The 22852-nt window shown below is 32.2% G+C and overlaps 3 protein-coding genes and 1 long non-coding RNA gene across 4 annotated transcripts; 2 read left to right on the forward strand and 2 right to left on the reverse strand.

The window, feature by feature from the left end:
* Positions 1-86: 86 nt before the first annotated feature.
* On the forward strand, positions 87-19008 carry LOC106710035 (probable ATP-dependent DNA helicase HFM1). Its single transcript, XM_045685657.1, has 24 exons — positions 87-97; positions 182-369; positions 597-677; positions 843-968; positions 1591-1720; positions 2002-2173; positions 2342-2526; positions 3001-3151; positions 3600-3734; positions 4085-4205; positions 4817-4890; positions 5059-5160; positions 11654-11885; positions 12838-12980; positions 14192-14376; positions 15032-15129; positions 15793-16028; positions 16476-16711; positions 16785-16891; positions 17008-17199; positions 17446-18091; positions 18179-18323; positions 18438-18878; positions 18937-19008. The coding sequence occupies exons 1-24, from the start codon at positions 87-89 to the stop codon at positions 19006-19008; spliced, it is 4209 nt and encodes a 1402-aa protein (XP_045541613.1).
* LOC123723229 (pro-resilin-like) lies at positions 6483-9405 on the reverse strand. The gene is made up of 2 exons (XM_045685813.1): positions 9274-9405; positions 6483-6752 (listed from the first exon to the last, which is right to left on the reverse strand). The coding sequence occupies exons 1-2, from the start codon at positions 9376-9378 to the stop codon at positions 6537-6539; spliced, it is 321 nt and encodes a 106-aa protein (XP_045541769.1). The 5' UTR covers positions 9379-9405; the 3' UTR covers positions 6483-6536.
* Positions 10499-11400, reverse strand: LOC106710638 (dynein regulatory complex subunit 2-like). The gene has a single exon (XM_014502759.2). It carries the CDS (start codon positions 11345-11347, stop codon positions 10523-10525), a length of 825 nt encoding a protein of 274 aa, XP_014358245.2. The 5' UTR covers positions 11348-11400; the 3' UTR covers positions 10499-10522.
* Positions 19009-21445: 2437 nt separating the features above from the next.
* On the forward strand, positions 21446-22021 carry LOC123723239. Its single transcript, XR_006756692.1, has 2 exons — positions 21446-21729; positions 21934-22021. It is a non-coding gene; the product is annotated as an uncharacterized LOC123723239 (long non-coding RNA).
* The last annotated feature ends 831 nt before the right edge of the window (positions 22022-22852 follow it).

Below are 22852 nucleotides of genomic sequence, written 5' to 3' on the forward strand. Positions count from 1 at the left end.
GGTTAAAATTAATTAATCTTCACACGATCGTCACTTATTGTTTTACTTTTAATATTATTTGATTTAAAATGTAATTAAAGAACACGATGACCAGCCTGTAAGAGAATTTTTGGAAAATTTTTGATACTAAAAGCTCAAGATGGTGTTTGTAATATTTATATAGTGTAATATTTGTTTTTAGTCAAAGTTTTACAGATATATTGGATGAGGAGAAAGATAATTCTCCGCCATTTTCCTTTCCGACATCGGGTACCACTAATTCAGATGATCAGAATGTGGTAAACAATGTTAACATTTTAAATAAAACTCTCAATAGACCACCAAAACACACAGGAGAACGCCAAGGTCTAAGAAGTGTTGAAGAAATAGGTATGTTTAAAATTAATCCAATGTTTCGGGTGATTGTTGTCTTCCATTACCACCTTCATAAAATTTAGATAGGCGGTAAATGTTATCTCATATTCAGACTACATTAGATAATTACAACAAAAAGATAACTGTAATCGGATACCACAAAAGCATTCGATGAGCTTGCAATGTTTCCAGAATATGATCAAACAGAATTGAAACGTGATATTATTTTTTTTTCTCCACAGATCCAAAATACAGAGATGTATTTAGCTTCCAACATTTTAACGTCGTGCAAACTAAAGTTATTGAAGACGCTTTATATTCTGGTTCGTTTAATGATATTATTTGTTTATTTTGTATTTACTGTTTTGGCTACTTGAAAATTTATGAGTATAATTTAGAATTTTTTATACAATTGCAGTTTAATTTATTGAAATATAGATCACTAACTTACTTTTTATTGCTTTAAAGTTTAATGAACATTATTTCAGACAAATCTTTGGTGGTATGTGCTCCGACTGGATCCGGAAAAACGGTTATATTTGAAATGGCCATCGTCCAATTGCTCATGGAGATAGAGGATAAAAATATCGATGAAGATTTTAAGATTATTTACAGTTTGTATATTAGCTATAATAATTATAAACAATCATATCAAATGAATATCGTGACGTGAAACGAAAAGCTATCATATCTATAAAGTTGTAATTTTTTTCTAATGATCTTTTAATCGTTGGAAATCTCTAATTTGTAACTTGTATTATTTTATACTAGCTGTCGCCCGCGACTCCGTCCGCGTAGAATTAAAAAAACAACTTAAGAAGTAGCCTATGTGTTCTTTCAAACTATGTTCTACATTTGTGCCAAATTTCATCAAGATCCGTTGAGCCGTTCCGAAGATACCTTCAAACAAACATCCATCCATCTAAACATTCGCATTTATAATAATTGTAAGATTATAAGAAGGCAAACGAGCAAGCCGCCACATGAATTCGCCAAAATGGCGAAACGATTACTGCTCAAAGACATCCGCAATTGCAGATGCGTTGCCTACCTTTAATCGACGGAGGAGGAGGCGTATTGAAAGTGAATATTTCCCCTTCCTATGTGTCCCCTCCATCAAATCCACTTCTAGACTAAAAATAAGGCTAAATAATTGTCATTTGTATTACCTGTTAATGACAACGAACTATTTTTTTTTTTTTTTTTTATTTCATGATATAAATATTTTGTTCTCAGTGGCACCAATCAAAGCCATATGCACGGAAAGATTAACAGAATGGTATCCAAAATTTAGTAAATTTAATTCGTTATGCATTGAAGTGACAGGCGATACTGATGTTGATTTCTCACAGTTGAAACCTTACAGGTATGAAACCTTGCGACCCAACACAATATACGATCTCGAACCATTTCCACTTATCTTAAATTGAAACTGTTATTATTCAATCGCCATATATCCATGTTAAATTTGCTATTATGTCGATCAGATTAATTTAAAATCTATATATATAAATAATCTATCTATATATATAATGTCGCGGGTAAAAGCTAGTTAATTATAAATGTTAGTTAATAATACAGCGAATAAGTAAAAATCTTCAGAAATCGAAAATAGCCTTTAGTCATGTTATGTAATGAATAATATAGGATTATAATAACAACGCCGGAGAAATGGAACATGTTGACAAGACGTTGGCGTGACTACAGAGGTATGGTGGAAGTTATCAAATTGTTCTTAATAGATGAAGTTCATATACTGAACGATGTCACTCGCGGTCCTGTTTTAGAAGCCGTTGTCAGTCGGATGAAGACGATTCAAGTATGTACTATTTATTCCCTTAAATATTTTAAGTTTAACCAAAATTATAAAATCTATTTTATTTCTTTCACAGCACAGTAAAGATACGACAGTTTTTTTTTCAATTTGTGTGTCATTAGTTGTAAAATTTGATGTCCTAAATTACGTATTTAATCATTTTTATTTTAGTCTTCAATACAATCTACTTATCGAATAGAGCAACTTCAAAAACAAAAACAAGGCAATATAAATATAGCACAAATAGAGGCGAATGCGCCTAAAATAAGATTTGTTGCGGTTTCCGCAACAATTAGTAATCCAGAAGATGTCGCTGAATGGCTTGGCACCACTAACAAAACCGCTGTATTTTATAAGTGAGCAATTGTACTTCTTTTCTTCATTTACCCCTACAGTGTTATTCCTCATTTCACCCTTACCTTCCCAATATTAGTTAAAATGATGGTCTACTAATAATAAAATAAAATATATCTAAATTAATTTTTGTAGGCGCTTATGCGCTTGTGCTGTGAAAGCGAAGAAAGTAACTTCGAAGAATAATGTTGTTACTGGTTATATGTATTTCTATGCCCAAAAAAGTTAGATAATTAGGGGGTTGATACTACACTATCCAGTTTAAGCAAGAATTAGGATGTAAAGGAGACCAGGGGAAAATTTTGTCACTTGACTCAATTTTCCATTTTCACCTAGTATTTTGTGAAGTCTTTACCTCTTAAATCACCAACAAGTGCATCTAAATGTTCAGCCAATAATGATTAATTAAAAAAATAGCATTATTCGCCACATTATAATTCAAAAAGCATGTAAGTAAGCAAAAAACACTTATGTAGGTTTGGAGATGAATGTCGTCCGGTGAAGACAAAACGCGTAGTAGAGGGCTACCCCTGCCCAGTAGGAACGAGTATATTTAAATTTGATATTACCTTAAACTATAAATTGTGGCCCATCATTCAGAAATATCATGATAATAAGCCAACATTGGTAAGTACTTTTGTAAATAATAATTTAACGCCAGGGTAAAGACGAATGTTCTTTTTTAAAATTTATTTTTGGGGATAATAAATGAGCAAAAAAAGTTTAAGGAAAAGTGACTTAATGTAGCTTTGAAAGTGTTTAAGCTAGAAGCCAGCTCCATAGTATCAATTGGATCAATAAGTTTTTTTTTGGATTCTATGGACTACATCAGCCCAATGGGAAAAAAATCCTATAGAGTCGATTGTTAGTTAGGCCGACCGGTCCAACGGGAAACACCCGTCAAAGTGGCTAGTAAAAATCTTCTATTTGATTTGAAAGAGTTATGTTTTTAATTTGATTTAAGTCCTAGGTACTCTTAATATAATGTAACATCTGCAGTTCCTCTAGTATTGTGTCCAAGGTCACCTTGGCGCTTCCGAGGCTGGTTCTCCTCTTTTCTTATAAATATTTACAGATTTTCTGTAACACGCGAAAGGGCGTTATTCTAACGGCGGAGGCTTTATCCCGTGAAATAACATTAAGATTTAGCGAAGAACAGAAAGCGAAACTCACAGCTTTGGCTTCCGCTATTAAGACTAAGAAAATCCAAGTTAGTTACCTACTTTTATTACTTAGTTAAGAGTACGAAAATACCATCAAGTAGTAGAGGGTTCGAATCCCGAACTTCGAGCCTGGAGCTTAGTTCTAATTGCTAAAAAAATACTTGTAATTTAACAAAAAAAAATCTAATATTATCATTAAAATAATTATTATTAAAAATCTAATTAAATCTGAATTCAGGATTTAATATCGCTAGCAAGCATCAGTGAATTTCAAATAACTTGACACTTGTATACAAACACTAATGCTATCTCTATTTAATTCAAAGATAATGTAAGGTATAGCAATATTATAGTAACACAGTATACTTCAGTGAAGACTCACCGTATAATTGTTTAGTCACTAGTATTGTGCGGCATCGGTTGTCACCACGCTGGCTTGCTGTTCGAAGAGAGGGTGAACATAGAGAGAGCATTTCGTAACAGCGACTTACCAATACTAATATCCACTACAACGCTAGGTTAGTTGGTACTGCAAATAATAGCTTTTCATCTGATGAGTCTGTCACCGGTAACTTTATTAAGAACTTTTTAGAAACATTAGGTTTTTGTATTATGTTATATTTTCGTATAACTTAGACGTCTTAGAGTAAAGAAAATACTGATTATTATCTAATATATAAAATTCTCGTGTCACAGTTTTCGTTCCCGTACTCCTCCGAAACGGCTTGACCGATTCTCATGAAATTTTGTGAGCATATTCAGTAGGTCTGAGAATCGGCCAACATCTATTTTTAATTTTTTTTTACTGCGCGCGGACGGAGTCGCGGGCGACAGCTAGTAATTTGTATAAGTATCCGACCTTTGAGCCTTGACCGGAGACAATTTGGGAATATTTGTTTATGACATCATAAAAAGAAATTGCAAACTGCGATGACGCATTGTCTTACGAATCTAAAGATCGAGAGACGTGCTCTTGCTGAAGTTTAAATTGTTACAATGTTATTTGATAGTAGCAAGATGTCGCTTCCGAAATTTCTAGAAAGATTTATGATACATCCATGGCCTGCGTTTTTTTTTTTGAGAATTAAGTATGTTTGTATATTATGCTATAGTTATAATAAATTTTTAGCAATGGGTGTCAACTTGCCAGCACATCTTGTAATTATCAAGAATACACAGCAATATGTTAATGGAACTTATCAGGTAAGGGAATGGTATTTCATTTTATGTATGTCTTAAAAAAACTATATTGGATAAGATAAAGGTTGACCGATTTTTATGTTCAAGTTATTTAATTCGTAATCTCTCCCACAGCGTACTTTTTTAATTACTTACTAGTTTCTATTGGAAATACTGTCCTTTCTTACATAGGAATACAGCATCAGTACGGTGCTGCAGATGGTCGGCCGCGCCGGACGACCACAGTTCGATTCCGAAGCCACAGCTGTTATCATGACACGTCTTGCTGACAAGGTGAGTATTTCCAGAGCGATTTCCAATCAAAATCCTAAACCAGGAATGGCGAACCAATGGCACGCGAGCCATTGAAGGTACAACAATTCGAACTACGAAAAAAAGTGTGAACTAAATCTTATATATATAAAAGAAAGTCGTGTTAGATACACTATTTATAAGTCAAGATCGGTCGAACTGATTTAGCTGAAAATTGATGGGGAGGTAGCTTAGAACTAGGAGACGGACGTAGGAACTTTTTTATCTTGTGTGCATTTTTTTTTATTCCGCGCGGACGGTTTCGGGCGAAAAGCTAGTATAATATAATATGAGCATTTAACACAAGTGATTCCTACGCTACGAAATTTTTTAAAAATAATATCAAAGTCAAAATTGTTTGATGGCATAATCATTAAACATATTTGTAAAAAACTAGCTGTCGCCGGCGACTCCTTCCGTGCAGAATTAAAATAAGTAGCCTATGTGTTCTTCCAGACTATGTTCTACATCTGTGCCAAATTTCATCAAGATCCGTTGAACTGTTCCGTAGATACCTTCTAACAAACATTCATCCGTCCGGATGGACGCGAAAGTTTAGATGGATGGATATCGGCGTTTGTAATATTAGTAAGATAGCACGTCGATACGTAAAGGTTTGCCACTCCTGATTCAGGCTTTCAATCAAAACAAAGGATGATACTGTTGTTAATGTATGTGAAATCAAAAGCATGAATTTGTTATAAACGTATTTATTTGCTTGCTTACAAAATTTACATGAATAAAAAAAAATTAAACTAAATCGAGTTATCACAAACGCGTATTAACTCAAACTAGTCACTAAGAAATGTCTTAGTTGTAATGGCAATATTGACCTATAATAACTTGAATCACAGAATTGGTAACTTCCGCTAGCGATACATAATCAATATTTATTATAATTTAAAAGAATCATCATCATCATCAGCTCACTATACGTCCCCACCGAGGGGCTCGGAGCCTACCCCAAGCTAGGGGTGACTAGGCCATAGTCAACCACGCTGGCCAAGTGCGGGTTGGTTGACTTCACACATATCATTGAATTTCTTCTCAGATATGTGCAGGTTGCATCACGATGTTTTCCTTCACCGTAAGAACGTCGGATAAATGCACATATGTAAATCGATAATCGAAAAAACACATTGGTACATGGCGGGATTTGAACCCAGGACCTGCAGATTGCAAGTCAAGTGCTTAACCCCTGAGCCACCGACGCTCCCTTAAAAGAATCACATGTAATAAATTAAATACTCATCCGAAAAGCACAAAATATAAACAGATATTTTTTAATTTAAATTAAATTAATTTAGAAATTTTACAATATTTGACTTATATGATTGTTGTTGTTTACATCGTCATGTTCACTTGCCCTGGCCGAATGGGTTTGCGTTATTCTCGAAGGTAATCTTGGGGACAAAACCGCTCTCACCTTCGACCGTGTATTCAACATTCATGAGTCTACCATCAGGAAGCAATACTCGGTACCCTCCGACGACTTTCCCCTGTGCATCACCAGATTCGTTAGCGCCGAAATATAACGTCTTTTCTGGGTCTTCTACGTCGTATTTATATTCATACTGTAAGAGAAGTGTATGATAAAAATCGTGATAAATAGGTTATAGGTCTAATATTCATACTTAAAATATACTAGCTGAACCATGAGTTGCAATGCTCGAATGTCCTGGTGCAAGCTTTATTTTTCATGAAAAGTATTTTATTTAAAAAAAAATCTGTCATGGTTTCATGATATTTTGTACGTAAATGATTAAGGTTTTGAAAACTGCCTTTACGAAGTAGTTAGTAACTAAGAGATATAGACAATAATATACCTCACAGCAATTATAATTTTTCAATTATAGTCTCTTGACAATGTTTCTTAGAAATCTCATTCATTAGTTTTTATAGATATTAAAATGTACATTCATAAAATAATTCAACATACATATAAAGGTAAATTAGTGTAATAATACATGCATATAACCTTGATTACGTTATTACATGTATGAAGGAAACCTTGATGTGCTTAGATTGAAAAAAAGTCAATTTATAAGAATGTTTTTGAAGAAGATTCGTGAGAAAATTCTACGCGTACGGTCTTAAGTCTAACTTAGTTTTTGTCGTTATATTTAAATATGTTTTTTGGTAAATGACTTCTTCATTACAATGACTAATTACAGGAAATTAAAAGTTCTCTTAAGTTATAATTTATAAAAGCTATGTCGTAGTTTTTTTGTTTCGCTTAAACTTGATTTTAATTTTAAATATTCTTAATGAACTTATATATAAAATAACTAGAAACTGTTAAAACAATGAAATAATACTTCCGTCCATCAGACCTGTAACAGCACATGCTTTAAACTTTGTTTTAGGTTAATTAATCTCTTAATCTAATTTTAGTTGGGCCTGATTAAAAGATAAATCAGCTTTGGCTAACAATACAAGAATTGTGTATACAACGGAAACTCATCAGTCCAATAATTTAAATTAATTGCAAATAAAACTATTATTTTAATTATCTTGTGAAGTCCGTCTCGCGATATAGGACTAATGCAAAGCGTTAACACGTCTAATGCGCTATCAGGTGCATCTAAGTAACTTTGTATTATGTTAGTCATGTGAACAGTTGCATCTAAGTAACTTTGTATTATGTTAGTCATGTGAACAGTTGCTTGAGATCTAATTGAACGCAATCACAAGCCTCTTTGTGACCATATCTATCGTGATCTCGTTACCAACACTGAACAATAAAAAGTCAATGCATACAATGTACCTTGAGACAAAAAGTGCAATTCCGTGCGATATATTTGTTCAAGTTCATATAAGAATGTAAATACCGAATTTAATTAGTATACATAAAAGATTGTAGATAATAATGTTTGTCACAAGAACTTGCGAAATCATCAACAATTAGTTCGAGAATTTTTTTAACGCATAATGAAATCGTTATTGATCCTTTGACAACGATAATATAAACATATACACTTTTATTTGTAACATTTAATATGAATACAATTAAATTGGACTGCAAACAAATTAAGAATACTTCACACATTTTAAAACAATAAGTTTTCAATTATAGAAGCGAAACAATTAGGAAAAGGTGTGTAATGCAAGTATCTTTTAATTTCTGCGTTGTAATGCGCTTTTTAAGTTTAAAATTTTAGTTGACCAAACCGATTGCAAAAAAGGTTATTATAATGGACTAACTTGGTAAAATAATTTTTAACGTATGTCGTTTAGCAATGTGTAGCTCTTTTTATAATCATTCAAGCTTCTTATTAATTCTCAATTCCTTTATCAAAATGTCAATTAATTATAAGAACAATTCCTTAACTACATTTATTTGCATTCTTTCACCTTCGCACATATTTCAATTCATCGTTTGTCCAAAGATGTCAATCGTGATGAGTATTCAAGTATAAAAATGCCGGCGACCTTCCGAACAATCGTGCTACGAGCCTCACTCCATACTTCTAATGGCTTGTGAATTCTTCACGTAATTTATTCAGCATTTTACGTATTCTTAGACAACTAATGAGTTCCTTGAGACGTTGATGATTCCTTTTAAAGACAGAGAAATGAAGATGATATTGTAAAGTACCTTTGTTAACAGGTCGTTTTCTTTCTAGTCTTTACGGATACATACATTTTTTTTTCCTACTTTATTTAAAAGTTCAGGATTATTTCTTAAATACATTAGCGGTGACTAAGTTTATTGTATTTGGTTTTAGAATTTAAAGCTAAACCATATATTTCGTTTTGCAAACTTTCTCACGTAAACCTTATTTAACGGTAAGAATTCATTGTGGCCTACCACAAGTTAGGAAACAGCAACTCTGTGTAGGCGCATGTTATCTTAACATGTAATCTTGGTGGTTTAACTTAACTCTAAAGTTTTACTTTGACTGTAAAACTTGGAGATCGCTCTAAAAATAATTTAAATAAAAGTAGAAATTGTTGTCTCTTCTTTCTCTGTGTGTGCATTGATTCCTCATTGCTGATCGCGACCTCTCTTTTAAACCTCTCATAGGGTGTTGACCAATCTTCCTTAATTATTGATCAAAATTTGCCTTCACTCAGAAGATATTAATTACTTACCGGTGTGGGTGGTCCGTCTTCTTGTGGCGCGGGCGCGGCCAGTCCATGCCTCAAGCTAATGCACACAACCACTAACGCGCAAACCAGCACCTTTGTTGACGACATCTGAAAAATAATTATTACTATAGAAATAGCGTCACACACTTAACTAGGAATTGAATTTAGGATTTGAAGTGGAACTGTTAAGTAGTCTTTGAGAAAAGCTATAATTTTTTTGTATTATTATTTTAAACATTCAATGTAACATGATCGTGTTTAAAAGATACATGAATGCCAGCGTAAATTAATAATTCATTGTTTTCATCACTCACTTAGGTCCGGGTTATTGCATTCAAGCACTTTATCATCTTAACTAGGTCATTAGAAATTTAAAAAAATTACTGCCTTAATTATATATTATTTATCACTTTGTAGATACTATAGTATAATAACAAGTAATTATTAATGGATTTATTAATAAGAAAAATAGATGAGATTGCAAAAAAAGTTTGAAGTAGGTATAATAGGACAAAACGACGTCAATCCTTGCCCCACATTATGTTACCAATGTTCATAAAGTTAATATTAATGCCAGTTTCATGACGTCTGTTACCTCATAAACTTTTCTATAGAAAAAATGGCACGTTGATATGTAAAGATAACTTTTAAATTATTTTGTAAATGAATTAAATAATTTTTATTATATTATATTACATATTAATAAAATATCCTCTCCTATACTTGGATTTCATTGACTACGTATAACTGTGTAACAGGGGTTATTATTTACATAAAATCATAGATGTAATTGCTGTGACCTTGTATGATTGGTTTCTGCGGACATAAGTCGAAGCCAATTACATTGGACGCGAGAATCCGTTTACAATTAACGAATGTTTTAACGAACTTATCTATAGAAAGAAATTGAGACAATTCGAAAATTACATTTCAAAATGTAACTTCTAGAAGCTTTAAAAAAACGAACAATGAACATTAAATTAGCTCAACGTGCAATTTATAGCATTGAGATTTATTTTGAATGAGTGCTTAAAATGGTAAGATTTACATAAATGCAACTTGATCTATCTTGTTAATTAGTACTGAAATTTACTTTGCATTTGAACAATATGTTTGAAATTTTTTATATGACAATGAATTACAATTGCGTTGTTTAATTAACAAATATAGTTCAACTAATTGAATAACATTCTACGTAGACATATTACGTAAATATTTCATGGCATTAACGTCATAAAGTCAGACATAATAACTAATGGAGACAAAACAGTAAAGAAAGTTCATTTCGAAGCTTTTTCAGTAAGCCATCACTGTCAGCTATTTTTTTAGCTTGCGATGCAATAATGTCTGCCATCAAGTTTTCTTTTCGACGTAATTTTCGCACTGCTTTCTGATTGGCAGCTGTTTTCAAGACGTAGTTTTTTAGAACAGCCTTGTAATCATCCCACATGGTGTTATACGAATTCTCGAGATGAGAACGAAGATTTTCTCGTTCGCTTGCATATTTGTTTCGATCCTCATCTTCTTTTACCAAGTTTTCACCACGTGTTGTCCAAGCGAGAGTATCTGCTGTGGTGTGTCCGTGGAAAATCAATAACTGTAAGTGAGTCTCTGCTGCATTGTGATCTGTTTTAATTTGGTTCGATTCTGTTTCACCCATCTTAAGTAAAGCAGCAGTTCTGCGATCATTTTCTTCAGATATATTTTCGATACCAGTTAAAAAGTTTAAAATCATAGTGTCTATGTTGTCACAAAAACTAGCTACGGTGCGCTGGAACTGATCATCCGCCAAATTTATCAGTTTCATTATGTTATTGATATAATAGTTTTTCTTGTCCATAGTTCTATCAAAACTGTGCCAAAAGACTTCGATGTCTTGTTTGAAGACGGGTTCTTTAATTTTAAGCATCAGGCCTCTCCATTTTTTATCCAATTCCCCTCGTCTCCGAGCCTGCGCCACCATTTCTCTTTTAAGTTCTTCATTTTTTAGTCTCTTCCTTTCTTCAGCCTCTGCTCTTAATTTCTCTAGTCTTTTGGCTTCCTTTTTTGCCCTTTTCTCTTCTTTTGTTAAAGCCATTTTAAATATTTTGTATAAAATATTAAGTATAACGTTGATATGTGATTTATTGATTAAAACGTCAAAATGAAGATGACAAAACGTCGATCATATTTTAAAATAAAATTGCGATTATTACCAGCTAGAAAATTAACAATATTTATTGCGATTATATACGAGTTCTACTGTAATGCAGTTTAACAAGGCTATATAACCTTTTCAAAACAACAAATAAACGTTAAATAACAATTATTATTTAGCTTTATGTTGCACAGTAGGTACACATATATATAAAACCAGTTTCGTTTATCAGAATGTTTTGTGTAGGCAAGGTATCAAGCTCTGGTTGGAGGATGTGAGCCACTACAAAGCTACCTACATAAACGCTTAGCGGAGAATCTAAACAGCGAAGTGGCTCTGGGAACTGTGATCGACCTAGCGCAATGTGTTCAATGGGTGCGATCCACGTTTTTCTTCGTACGAGCAGCACGTGACCCCAAGATGTATCTAGGTCTACCGCAGTCAGCGCCCACAGATCTTATATCCAAAAAAATAGAAGGTATGTATCACCATACAACAATCGTTATTAAAACAGGGGACAAAGCATTGATGTAATTATTCATTTGGAAGAGTTATTATTGAAAAATGTCTGTCTTGAAATAATTATAAGGTCTTCTAAGAACCATGATCTACCCATCATGGAAGTCTGTCTTCACAAAATGCCGGCGTAAATTATCAGCGTGCCGATTCTGTGTTTTATATGGTAAGATATCTTGGAGGCATCTATGAGATGCGGGTGAATATTCTAATTCAGTCGCCAAACGTTTGTGTGTCATCATGTTGTTTATTATCATCTGTTATAAAAGGAATAAGCTTTAAGAATACCCAGAGCATTGTATACATCGATGATTGGGACCTTTATAGTTAAATTATATTTTTGTTGTTTTTTTTTTGTTAAAATAATTTAAATGTTACCATTGCACAGTGCACCTTGCATTTTATGAATCCGCTACTAGTTCCGGATCATGACGAATGTGTGTCGAAAGAACATGCCATCTTAAGATTTATCAAGGCATGCGATCTTAAGCACTTGAGTATAAGTGAAAAACTGTAAGCGTTTAAGATTCCATCTGCATAGTTTTATTATCAATACCGTAATTCTTCTAGCAATCTTTATTTGCTTCTTAATTTCTAGAACCAATCATCATCTTCTTTCAACCATCTTCTTTGTTAAGCTGTTAATTTATAAAATTGAATATTAATGTCGCTTTCTGTTTAACTTTTACGAAGATATAAATAATAATTGTACTTAAACCTGTTGCATACCCTTTAACTATAAATTGTAAAATGTCATTGAAGACACTTTAACGAGCTTGCATTGAGATTTATCTCACGTGACCATAATAAAGATATTTAAATGCTTAGAAATAAAATCATTTGACCTTGTTGGGATAAAAAGGTTTATGATGAATTGAAGGGCTCGTCCTATGAATCTCCCTTAATTTCTTTAGAACTATGCATGAAAGCAGTGAACGGGTTGGAAAGCTCGGGTCTGATGACAAAGGACGAGGTGTGCTGTATACAATCAACAGAGGCTGGCCGTCTGCTATCGATTTATTATTTGGACTTGGAAACCATGAAACGTATAATGAAAGTAAGTGCATTTTCCATTTAAAAGGCATATAGTTGTGTGCAATTTACACTTACAACTAAGTACATAAAACATCATCGAACTATACTTTTTCCACCTTGGGAACAGTACTTACATCTTTTTCATATTCTATTCCAAACCTTAGTATGTGACAATTAACAACTTATAATAATTTTGTTCGGTGATAGCAAATCACTGCAACGTAATTAACCCCCAAGCTTTAAGCTATCCCCTTACCGCCACTCTAGTCTAGACTAGACTCGACGGGCTTCGTATTTATCCTTGCGTCAAAGACTTAACTGCGTTTGTGCTATTTTAACGTTATACTTCAATGAAAAAGTAAACCTTAGATTACTTACAGTTAAGAAGTTAATTTTATTTTTTCAAAGTAAGCTGAACAATAAAAACTGATACTGTTTGGATACCTAAAATATGAATAAAATATGCAATAAATTGCAAGGTACGAATAACAAAAAAAAACCAAAACCGACTTAGTTAAAAAAATAAAACAGCACCCGATTTACCTCATATTTATTCTAAGTTTTTTTGAAACATGACAATTTGATATGCGTTGATCATTACTTTAAAAAGCTTTTAGATTTGCTCATACCCACGAAGAGGTCTGGTTCATTTGTATATCTAAAATATTAATTTCGTGTTATCCCACGTCACTTTATTTATTGGGTTATCTTATTTAAAACTGCCTTATCATTTTCCAAATTAAAAATTTTGTATCATAAATTACTATTCAATATTACTGACACTAAAAAAAAACATTTTAATGCTACGAACATGCTGATATAAAATTTGAGAAGTTTAATATTGGTGGCGCAACAGAAATAATCCATCTGATTGATGATCAAACCTAGTACTCATATTTTAGCATTTTTAATAAAATGCATAATTCAAAAATTAGTAAAAAAAAACTTATGAAAAACCTTTCCTTTTAAATACTATATTCGTCCATACCCAGTCTCGACACGATTCGAAGTAATATATTGCGAATCGGTATTTAAAAGTAACATGATATTCAAATAAGAAAACGTTTTTGGGTCTTTTAACTGATGTACCCAAACAATCGGGTACACTGACCTGTATCCGTGTGCACAAGCGGCTCTTTTATCCTTGAATCGAGATAAAAACATAGAACAACGTTAAAACATTTTGGTAAAGAACCCGTTCGTTTTAACAATCTAAGCAATCTTTTCGCATAGATAAAAGGCGACGAGTCTCTAGAACAGTTATTATGGGTTGTGTGCGAGAGTCACGAACTATCTGATATGCACCTCCGTGTCGACGAACGGAGATGCCTCAATGCCCTCAACAGGAATAATACAGCCGCGACTATACGTTTTCCTATGAAGGGCAAGATCAATACAAGACAGATGAAACTTAACTGGTAAGATTTTACAAAATGAACTATCTAATGCTATCATGGGTTTCCACAGACGAAACACAACAACGAAAACATATACTTATCTCAGTTTCTTAATACAATAAGAGAGAGATGACAATGTTTTTCGTCGTATGTACCTATATAAATTACTTGATTTTCGTTAATTAAAACGGCAAAATGAAAAATCTGTTAACTTATACTTTACTATACTATACTTACTATAAAAATGAACAAGGGGAAGGTAAGGTAAAAGAGGAATCATAAGACTTGAAGTAGGACCTGGACCACTTCACACGTCAGGCGAAACGCAGATATTATTCATAACAATATAAATAGTCGACAGGGAACAACCACACAATATACCATTGTAAAAGAACTCACCGCTGCCGGGTAGCGTGTGGTTAGTAAAGGTAATCAAAGACTACGTGAATGCGTTCAGTCTTCACCCTCGGGAATCACAAAACATGTTCCCTCGAAGATGAGAGTCGTAGGAAGGTGCACCCTTAGAATAAATACCGCAAATCCGTTTTTAATTCTGAAATATATCTTCACATTCTCAATGCAATATTTGCGTCTACGTACTAGTTTTAACTAATAGACTATTTCACTGTACTAATCATCACTTTTCAAGCTAACTCACTTGTGTATTTTGTCGCAGCATAATCCAGGCCGTGCTCGGCTGCTTACCCATCCATGAACCTTCCTTAAACCAAGAGGCCATCACGATAATGCGAATCGCAGTCCGTATTTGCAAATGTAAGCATAATAAATAAATAATTCTTTTCACAAATTTTGATCACAAACCAGAGTAACATTACACTGCTAGAGAGACCTTATCAATTTTTAGCATTAAAAATAGACCTTGTGATTATTTGAACCGAAATATTTTGTTTGATATTATGTTTAATTGTTTTTTACAGTTATAAAATTTTACAGCAAACCGAGGCCATGTTAATCACATTAAAGCATTGCTAAATACATTGCATATGTTCTACCTAGATTATATATGTCATTTAATGAAATAACATATTAGGTTTTGTTCAATTTGATAGTTAAAAAGTTAGTAAATATACTTAAAGGCCAGCCGAAAGATTTATTTATAAAAGTAAATTATTTACAATTTGTAAACATATATTGTGATTAGCCGCACCTAGAAATATGTCTGAACAGACAAACAAGGTCACGGCTTCGCTTATATTACTTAAATATCCCAATTGTATCTTTGTCACATGATATGTGTATTCAATTTCATGAAGTGTTAAAATTTAACATTATTTAAAACATGTATTTGAATAGCAGTAAAATGTTAAATTTTATATCGTCCATTGGTGAACAAAGGCTAACTAGTAACTCATTTGACTTCTCGCAAAAATCTTTTCTGTTTTTAATAGTGAAAAACAAACATCGATTTTATTTAAGGTTTAGTATCTTACGTCACTCGACCGAATGCATTGAGAACTTCCTCTCAAAATTATCAGGCCATATTGAATGCTATAGTTTTAGCGAAATGCATGGAATCACAACTTTGGGAGAACTCAAAATACGTGAGCAAACAGTTGAAAGGTATTGGCCCGACTTACAGCGCTTTGCTCGCTACTGCTGGCAAAATTAATTTTATGTTACTAGAAGAGAGTGATCCCCGAGATTTGGAAAGGGTGAGTATTTTGCATAGTCTGAATTATTTAGTGTGTATGTAAGATAAAGTCTATCAATGTCTGTTCAGCCATTAACTTTAATTAGTTTTAAATTTCTCATCATTGTGCCACGTAAAATTAAACAATGTTCTGCGGCAATTAGAGTCCATATTGGCCACGGAAGAAAGAAATCCCTAAAGCCCCTAAAGTGTTCTTAGATAGGTATCTTTTTGTTAAGGGTATACTTAATTCTAAATTTAAGTGGCAGCTAAAATTTGTTGAAAATAAAATTCTTATTAGGGGCCACATAAGTGCTGATAAATTTAAGGGATGTTTAAAAACAGCTATAAGGTTATACTCAAGGAGACGACTAAACGACACCGCAGTTAGACAGCACCGGCCGATGTCTTTTACTAATAGTATTAGAGTTAGGTATTTTACTTAATATTTTCTTGAACTTTTCTACAGATAATGAATAAAGGACCGCCGGCCGGTAATGTTCTTCGTAAACAAATAAGTTTACTTCCAAAATATCAACTAACAATAACATCAATAGACGAAAATAGCTTAAAAATACAACTGAAACTGTTAAATCAAATGTATTTGGCTGAGAATCTGGATCAATTAACTGCCGGTGCCAACCACACATCGTATATAATTATTGGAGATTCTGAAAACTACCTATTGATATTAGCACCGTTCAAGTAACTATTAAAGTCTAGAATTAAATATGTAAATAATTTAGTATTAGATTTAAATCACATTTTTATTTTCCAGAGACAAAGACTTAATAACCTTTCACAATGGCGAAATCACATACCAAACTGTTAGAAGACATCAATTTGAACACAAAATTATGGCTCATTGTATTAGTTCCAATTTCGGTAAGAAAACGGTTTATTGTCTACTTACATAGTGTTGATTTGTATACAGTCAATGAAATTTTTAGTTGCGGTTTATCAAAATGAATATTAAAAAATAAAATAAACATTTATTTCAGCTGGCATTGATGTACACTGTGAGTATCTGTTTCAAGAATTGGACTTCGGTTCAAAAGATATTATACCAATATCTCCAATAGAAAAAACAGACCGCAAAAATATTAAACAAACTGCCATAACGGATACTTTTAAAATACGGAAAAGAAAAAACCATGATCCCGTTGATACGAATGTTGTAGAAAAGAAAAAATGTGATTTTGCTATAATAGAACAAATTAAATCTTTCACCCAATCACATAATAAATTACGCAATGTAATTGAAAGTAAGAACAACAAAGATATTGATAATTTTCATGACTTACAGCAAAATTGTTTTGATGTTGATTTAGATAATGACGATCAAGTTTTTACTAATTTAAATGAAATTAATATAGAAAAGGACGATGAACAAATAAATGAAATTTTAAATGTAATCGACAATGAAATTCTGCAACAAGATAGACCTAACTTCAACATACCTCAAAACCAGGTGCCAGTTGTATCCGATAATGGAGGAAATAAAACTTATGATTCAGAAGTTAGAACAACAAAAACTAGAATTAGGTGTTTTAATGAGACAATGGAAAAAGAGAAAAACAACTTTAATGTTATTGATAGAGCACAAAATAAAGCAATTTTTACGAATTTTAGTGGTATTAATAAAGAAGAGGACGATGAACAAATAAATGAAATTTTAAATGTAATCGACAATGAAATTCTGCAACAAGATAGACCTAACTTCAACATACCTCAAAACCAGGTGCCAGTTGTATCCGATACTGGAGGAAATAAAACTTATGATTCAGAAGTTAGAACAACAAAAACTAGAATTAGGTGTTTTAATGAGACAATGGAAAAAGAGAAAAACAACTTTAATGTTATTGATAGAGCACAAAATAAAGCAATTTTTACGAATTTTAGTGGTATTAATAAAGAAGAGGACGATGAACAAATAAATGAAATTTTAAATGTAATCGACAATGAAATTCTGCAACAAGATAGACCTAACTTCAACATACCTCAAAACCAGGTGCCAGTTGTATCCAATACTGGAGGAAATAAAACTTATGATTCAGAAGTTAGAACAACAAAAACTAGAATTAGGTGTTTTAATGAGACAATGGAAAAAGAGAAAAATAACTTTAATGTTATTGATAGAGTACAAAATAAAGCAATTTTTACGAATTTTAGTGGTAGTAATAAAGAAGAGGACGATGAACAAATAAATGAAATTTTAAATAAAATCGACAAAGAAATTCTGCAACAAGATAAACCTAAGTACGATATAACTGAAAAACAGGTGCCAGTTATATCTAATCCTTATAGTATTATGAATGTGGGTAAGAAAACTAATAACTCAGAAGTTAAAACAACAAAAACTAAAACTGGATATTTTAATAAGAAAATACAAAAAGAGAAAAACAATTTTAATGTTATTGATGAAATACAGAAGAAAGCAAACAGTATGACTGAAACAGAGAACAGAGAGACAGATGAACAGAGTACGTTTGTGAATACTGTTAAAAATCACATTGACGAATATTTAGAAAAAGCTAAACAAAGTAGTAAAGTCGCAGAAAAACAAGTTCTACAATTGGTAGAAATAAGTCCCAATAAATCAATCACCAAATCATTATGTAAAAAGAAAACCAATGCAAATCAAAACATTGTCTCCACTGATAAAGGTCTTTCAGAAACTAATGACCAAAAGAATGTTTATTTAACTGACAAAAACATCGATGATACTATAAGTGACAATAAAAACGAGAATACTGTTTCAATTTATGAAAATAAGGAAAACGTTGAAGAATTTAAATTACCACAAATTCAAAAGGAAGACCTCGACTATGCAATTGCCTCCGAAATTTCAAATATCAACAAAACCAATAGTGTAATATCACTTCGTAAAAATAAATCAAGTCTAAATCATTATGACGTAAATGAGTTAGAATCAAGAAAATTCAAAGAGGGTTATTCAAATTACACAAACACTAGATGTATTTGGAATACCAGTGACATAGGTAAAACTATACCAAAACATGAAAAGAAGCGAAATATATTCATGGAGTTCTTTGCATTAGAAGAGTTACAAAATGAGCATGAAAATGATGCAATTTCTAACGCCGTTACTAATATCTATTCAAAAGATCACGAAGTGTTAGACCGCGAAAAAAAACCCAGCAACAATAATATTATTGATTATGACCATCTAAAAAGTAGTGAAAAATCTGAAACAATATCTAATCTAGAAAATTTAAAGCATAATACAACAAAAGACTGTATTTTCCAAAACTTAAACGAAAAAGACGATTACAAAGATGTCAGAAATAATAACAAAGACAAATTAAACGTTAATGCAAATTATATAAATCCGGATCAATTTAACAACAAGAAAACAATGGAGATTTACTATTCAGATTATTACGATGAATCTAATAAGGCATTGGTTCCAATGTTATCTTCTAATGATGCCAATAATGTTTATGAAAACAAAATAGAAAGCAGTAAAATTCTCATAGAAGAAACTGGATGCAAAAACGATATAACCAAAAGAGAACAAACGAACAACATTCATAACAATCAAAAGAGTTTAAGCACGATACAATCGAAATTTAAAGAAAGTCCTCAAACATCAAAAGAATTCAACGAACAATGTGAAAAAACATATATGGAACAATATTACCCTGTTCCTAAAACATGTCATACAGTTAAAGACATTATCAATAAATACCAAAAGTTAGCCTCCAGGTAATTTGATCTTATGACGTATAAATATTCATTTTAGATTAACTAACTTCTAACTTAGTTGCAAAACTAAAAAAATTCAAAAGAACATTACGTTTTAATAATTTAATTTTTCTGATACAGATCTCAATTTTGTAAACTCTACAATGAAATTTTAAGCTCTCCAGAAATAAACATTAAATTAATAAGATGTTAAATATCGTTAGTATTTTTATACGAATTATATTTTTCAGCAAATTTTATGAATCAGACACAGAAGATCGTTTTACACCCAGTTCTACCTACAATAAAATGACATCAAAATTTAAAAATGAAAAATTGAAAAGACCTTTCAGAATAAAAGATTTAGATAAACTCCATGAGTCGAAAACTCAAAACACTAATATTCAACCACCTCTAGAATTAGATCATTCAAAATTAATGGCAAAAATATTTGAAAGTATAAAAGATAGCACAGAGACAAATAAACATGAACTGGAAGTAAATAAGTTTATAGATGAACCTGATATTGAATATACAAGAAACAAAAATTTCAATGATTTAGAATCACCTGATTTAGCATCGCCTGATTTAGAATCGACTGATTTAGAATCGCCTATTATTGACGATGAAAGTCCTAGTTTTGAAAAAACAGATTTGCTCAAAAATGACTTGGATATAAGTCAATCTATGTTGAATCCAAAATCACTCCTAGAAAGTTTGGCACAAAACGACATTATATTACCACCGTTGCAATTTCGCGATGAACCTTAACGGAACAGTCCCGTTTTTGATGTAGATTTAAATGACTTTAACCTTGCAAATGTTGATAAAATTAATCTGGATGATGCCCTTGAAAAAGACGACAACACATCGACAACTGTCAGTGAAATCGAAACCTGGACAATGTCAAAAGATGATGAAACGTGGTCCAATATTTCCAAACCTACTACCGCAGAAGTAAATATCCCGTCAGTCTCTGATTGCTATATCCAATCTACACCTTCAAGAAAGTTGAAACTAAGTCAATTTAAATATCCACGGAAAAAAATATTCAAAGTTCGAAAGTAAATATTATTTTTCTTATTACTACAAGCTTTTGTATGTAATTTAATAGTATTAGCTTTTATTTCTTATGTTATTTGAATTAATAAATTTCTTTTCAAATGCTTCAATTGGTTTCTTATTTAAGGCGTTAAATTTAAAGTCAAACGATAAGATCTGGTACTTTATCCCATTTTCGAGAAAAAAGTTAACTGCTGAATCCGATCCCGTTGGGTATGATAATATAGGGTCTGGTTGAACTTTAACTTAAAGGCCTTTTTGGTGAAGTAGGAGAAGAGAGGGTTATATTACGAGGGACTCACCAGAAATCAAGGCCTACTTTTAATATCATCTCAGAAATAAATTGTTAGCTGTTAACTCGAAAAACATCTGAGAGTGTTGGCTCAGGGGTTAGGCACTTGACTTGTAATCTACAGGTCCTGGGTTTGAATCCTGCCATGTACCAATGTGTTTTTCGATTTACATATGGACATTTATCCAACTTTCTTATGGTGAAGGAAAACAATTTGAATCGTCCAAGTGCATGATTGCTATATTTAATTCGGAAAAAAGGAAAATCGATTTGTTACTTTCGATTCCGACATTGAAATATATATTTCAGAAAAAGTATTAACTCTCAAACGATTTCTCTTTTCTCTCAATCACTCTCTTACCATTCTCTACCTAAAGTCCTTTTCATGAAAGAAGTCCCGCGGTAATTTTTGGAACTAAATTTGACAGGTCGGCCATGTTGTCGTTCGTCAATGTTATCAAGTTCGTTTGTTGTGGTAGATTTTTGTGAGTTTTTAACTAGCTTAGTGCATTTTAAAGATTGTTTACAATGCCAAAAGTTGTGAAAAGTTCGGCTAGAGAAATGATATTGAAGGTGAAAGAGTTCTGTGAAGCGGAACAAAAGAATCAAGGTGTTTTAATATCACTAAACAATGTTCGGAAGAGAGTCGCCGCCTTAACAGGTACTTTTTAGGGTTGCCATATAATAATTTTTTGGAACTTTTATGATAAAAATTCATTTTTGCGACAAAATTGAACAAATATAAAAAATATAAACATAACGTGATGAAAGTAGGTAACTGAAAGTAAAACATATTTTACAAAGTACATAAGCATTATAAACTTAAAGTTACTATTATTTTTAATTGTTCATAATTTAATTGCAGGTGTGTCAGAGAAAACTGTAACAAGAATTACAAAAGAAGGTATAACAGCGGCGAGTACTTCGAAAAAAATTGTCACCCCAGGGAAGAATCGCCCGCATCCGAAAAAGTTCTTAAGACAGACTTAAGAAAAACTCTTCAGACAGTGATGTACCTATGGCCGCTGATCACAATTATTCAATAAAACTGAATAAAAAATTGTAATGCGTTTCTTTACCCTATTTTCTCATCTATTCCCTGTAAGTAGGTAGAATACCGCTTATGTAAGTAAATAAAATGTCTACCAACCCACTCATGGGAAGACCCATGCAATAAGACCAAATAACTACCGTTATTATGACTGTATGTGTCGTGTTATTATTAAATAATTTCAAATGACTAGTCTCCTTTTTTACTATGTTGTTTACCCATGAGTGGGTTGGTAGACATTTTGATAAAATGCCCAAATATACATTTGACTTATCAGAAATATACATGTTTCATTAATCTGAACTATTGTATGGGCTTGAGTAACGAAATTACAGCCTATCTAAAGTGTATTTATTTGTTAATACAATTTAAGAGCTTATATTGTTTCATCGCAGTATGCAGGAAATAGTATTTTTTGATAAATTACGTAAGCTAAATGTAAAATAGGTAAATTTTTTACTCATAAATGGCAATGTTACGTCACGCGAGTACAGCGCTGCGTCTGGGGGACTTCTTTCATGAAAAGGACTTTACACAATAAATTTTAAACGTCTTAGTGCATGATTGCCATATTTAATTCGTAATAAAAGAAAAATCGATTTGTAACTTTCGATTCCGACATTGAAATATATATTTCAGAAAAAGTATTAACTCTCAAACGATTTCTCTTTTCTCTCAATCACTGCCTAATCATTCTCTACCTATACAAAAAAATTGAATCGTCCAAGTGCAT

This window comes from Papilio machaon, chromosome W (assembly GCF_912999745.1).
Source record: "Papilio machaon chromosome W, ilPapMach1.1, whole genome shotgun sequence".
Taxonomy (NCBI): Eukaryota; Metazoa; Arthropoda; class Insecta; order Lepidoptera; family Papilionidae; genus Papilio; species Papilio machaon.

What these genes read in the sequence shown, in the direction of transcription:
- LOC106710035 (XM_045685657.1), top strand. An exon ending in CCATGAAACGTATAATGAAA is followed by an intron (nt 12,981 to 14,191) that starts GTAAGTGCATTT and finishes CTTTTCGCATAG; the next exon opens with ATAAAAGGCGACGAGTCTCT. An exon ending in ACAACAAAAACTAGAATTAG is followed by an intron (nt 18,092 to 18,178) that starts GTGTTTTAATGA and finishes TACGAATTTTAG; the next exon opens with TGGTAGTAATAAAGAAGAGG.
- LOC123723229 (XM_045685813.1), bottom strand. Translation starts at nt 9,378, where the DNA reads ATGTCGTCAACAAAGGTGCTGGTTTGCGCGTTAGTGGTTGTGTGCATT. An exon ending in AAGACGGACCACCCACACCG is followed by an intron (nt 6,753 to 9,273) that starts GTAAGTAATTAA and finishes CTTCTCTTACAG; the next exon opens with TATGAATATAAATACGACGT.
- LOC106710638 (XM_014502759.2), bottom strand. Translation starts at nt 11,347, where the DNA reads ATGGCTTTAACAAAAGAAGAGAAAAGGGCAAAAAAGGAAGCCAAAAGA.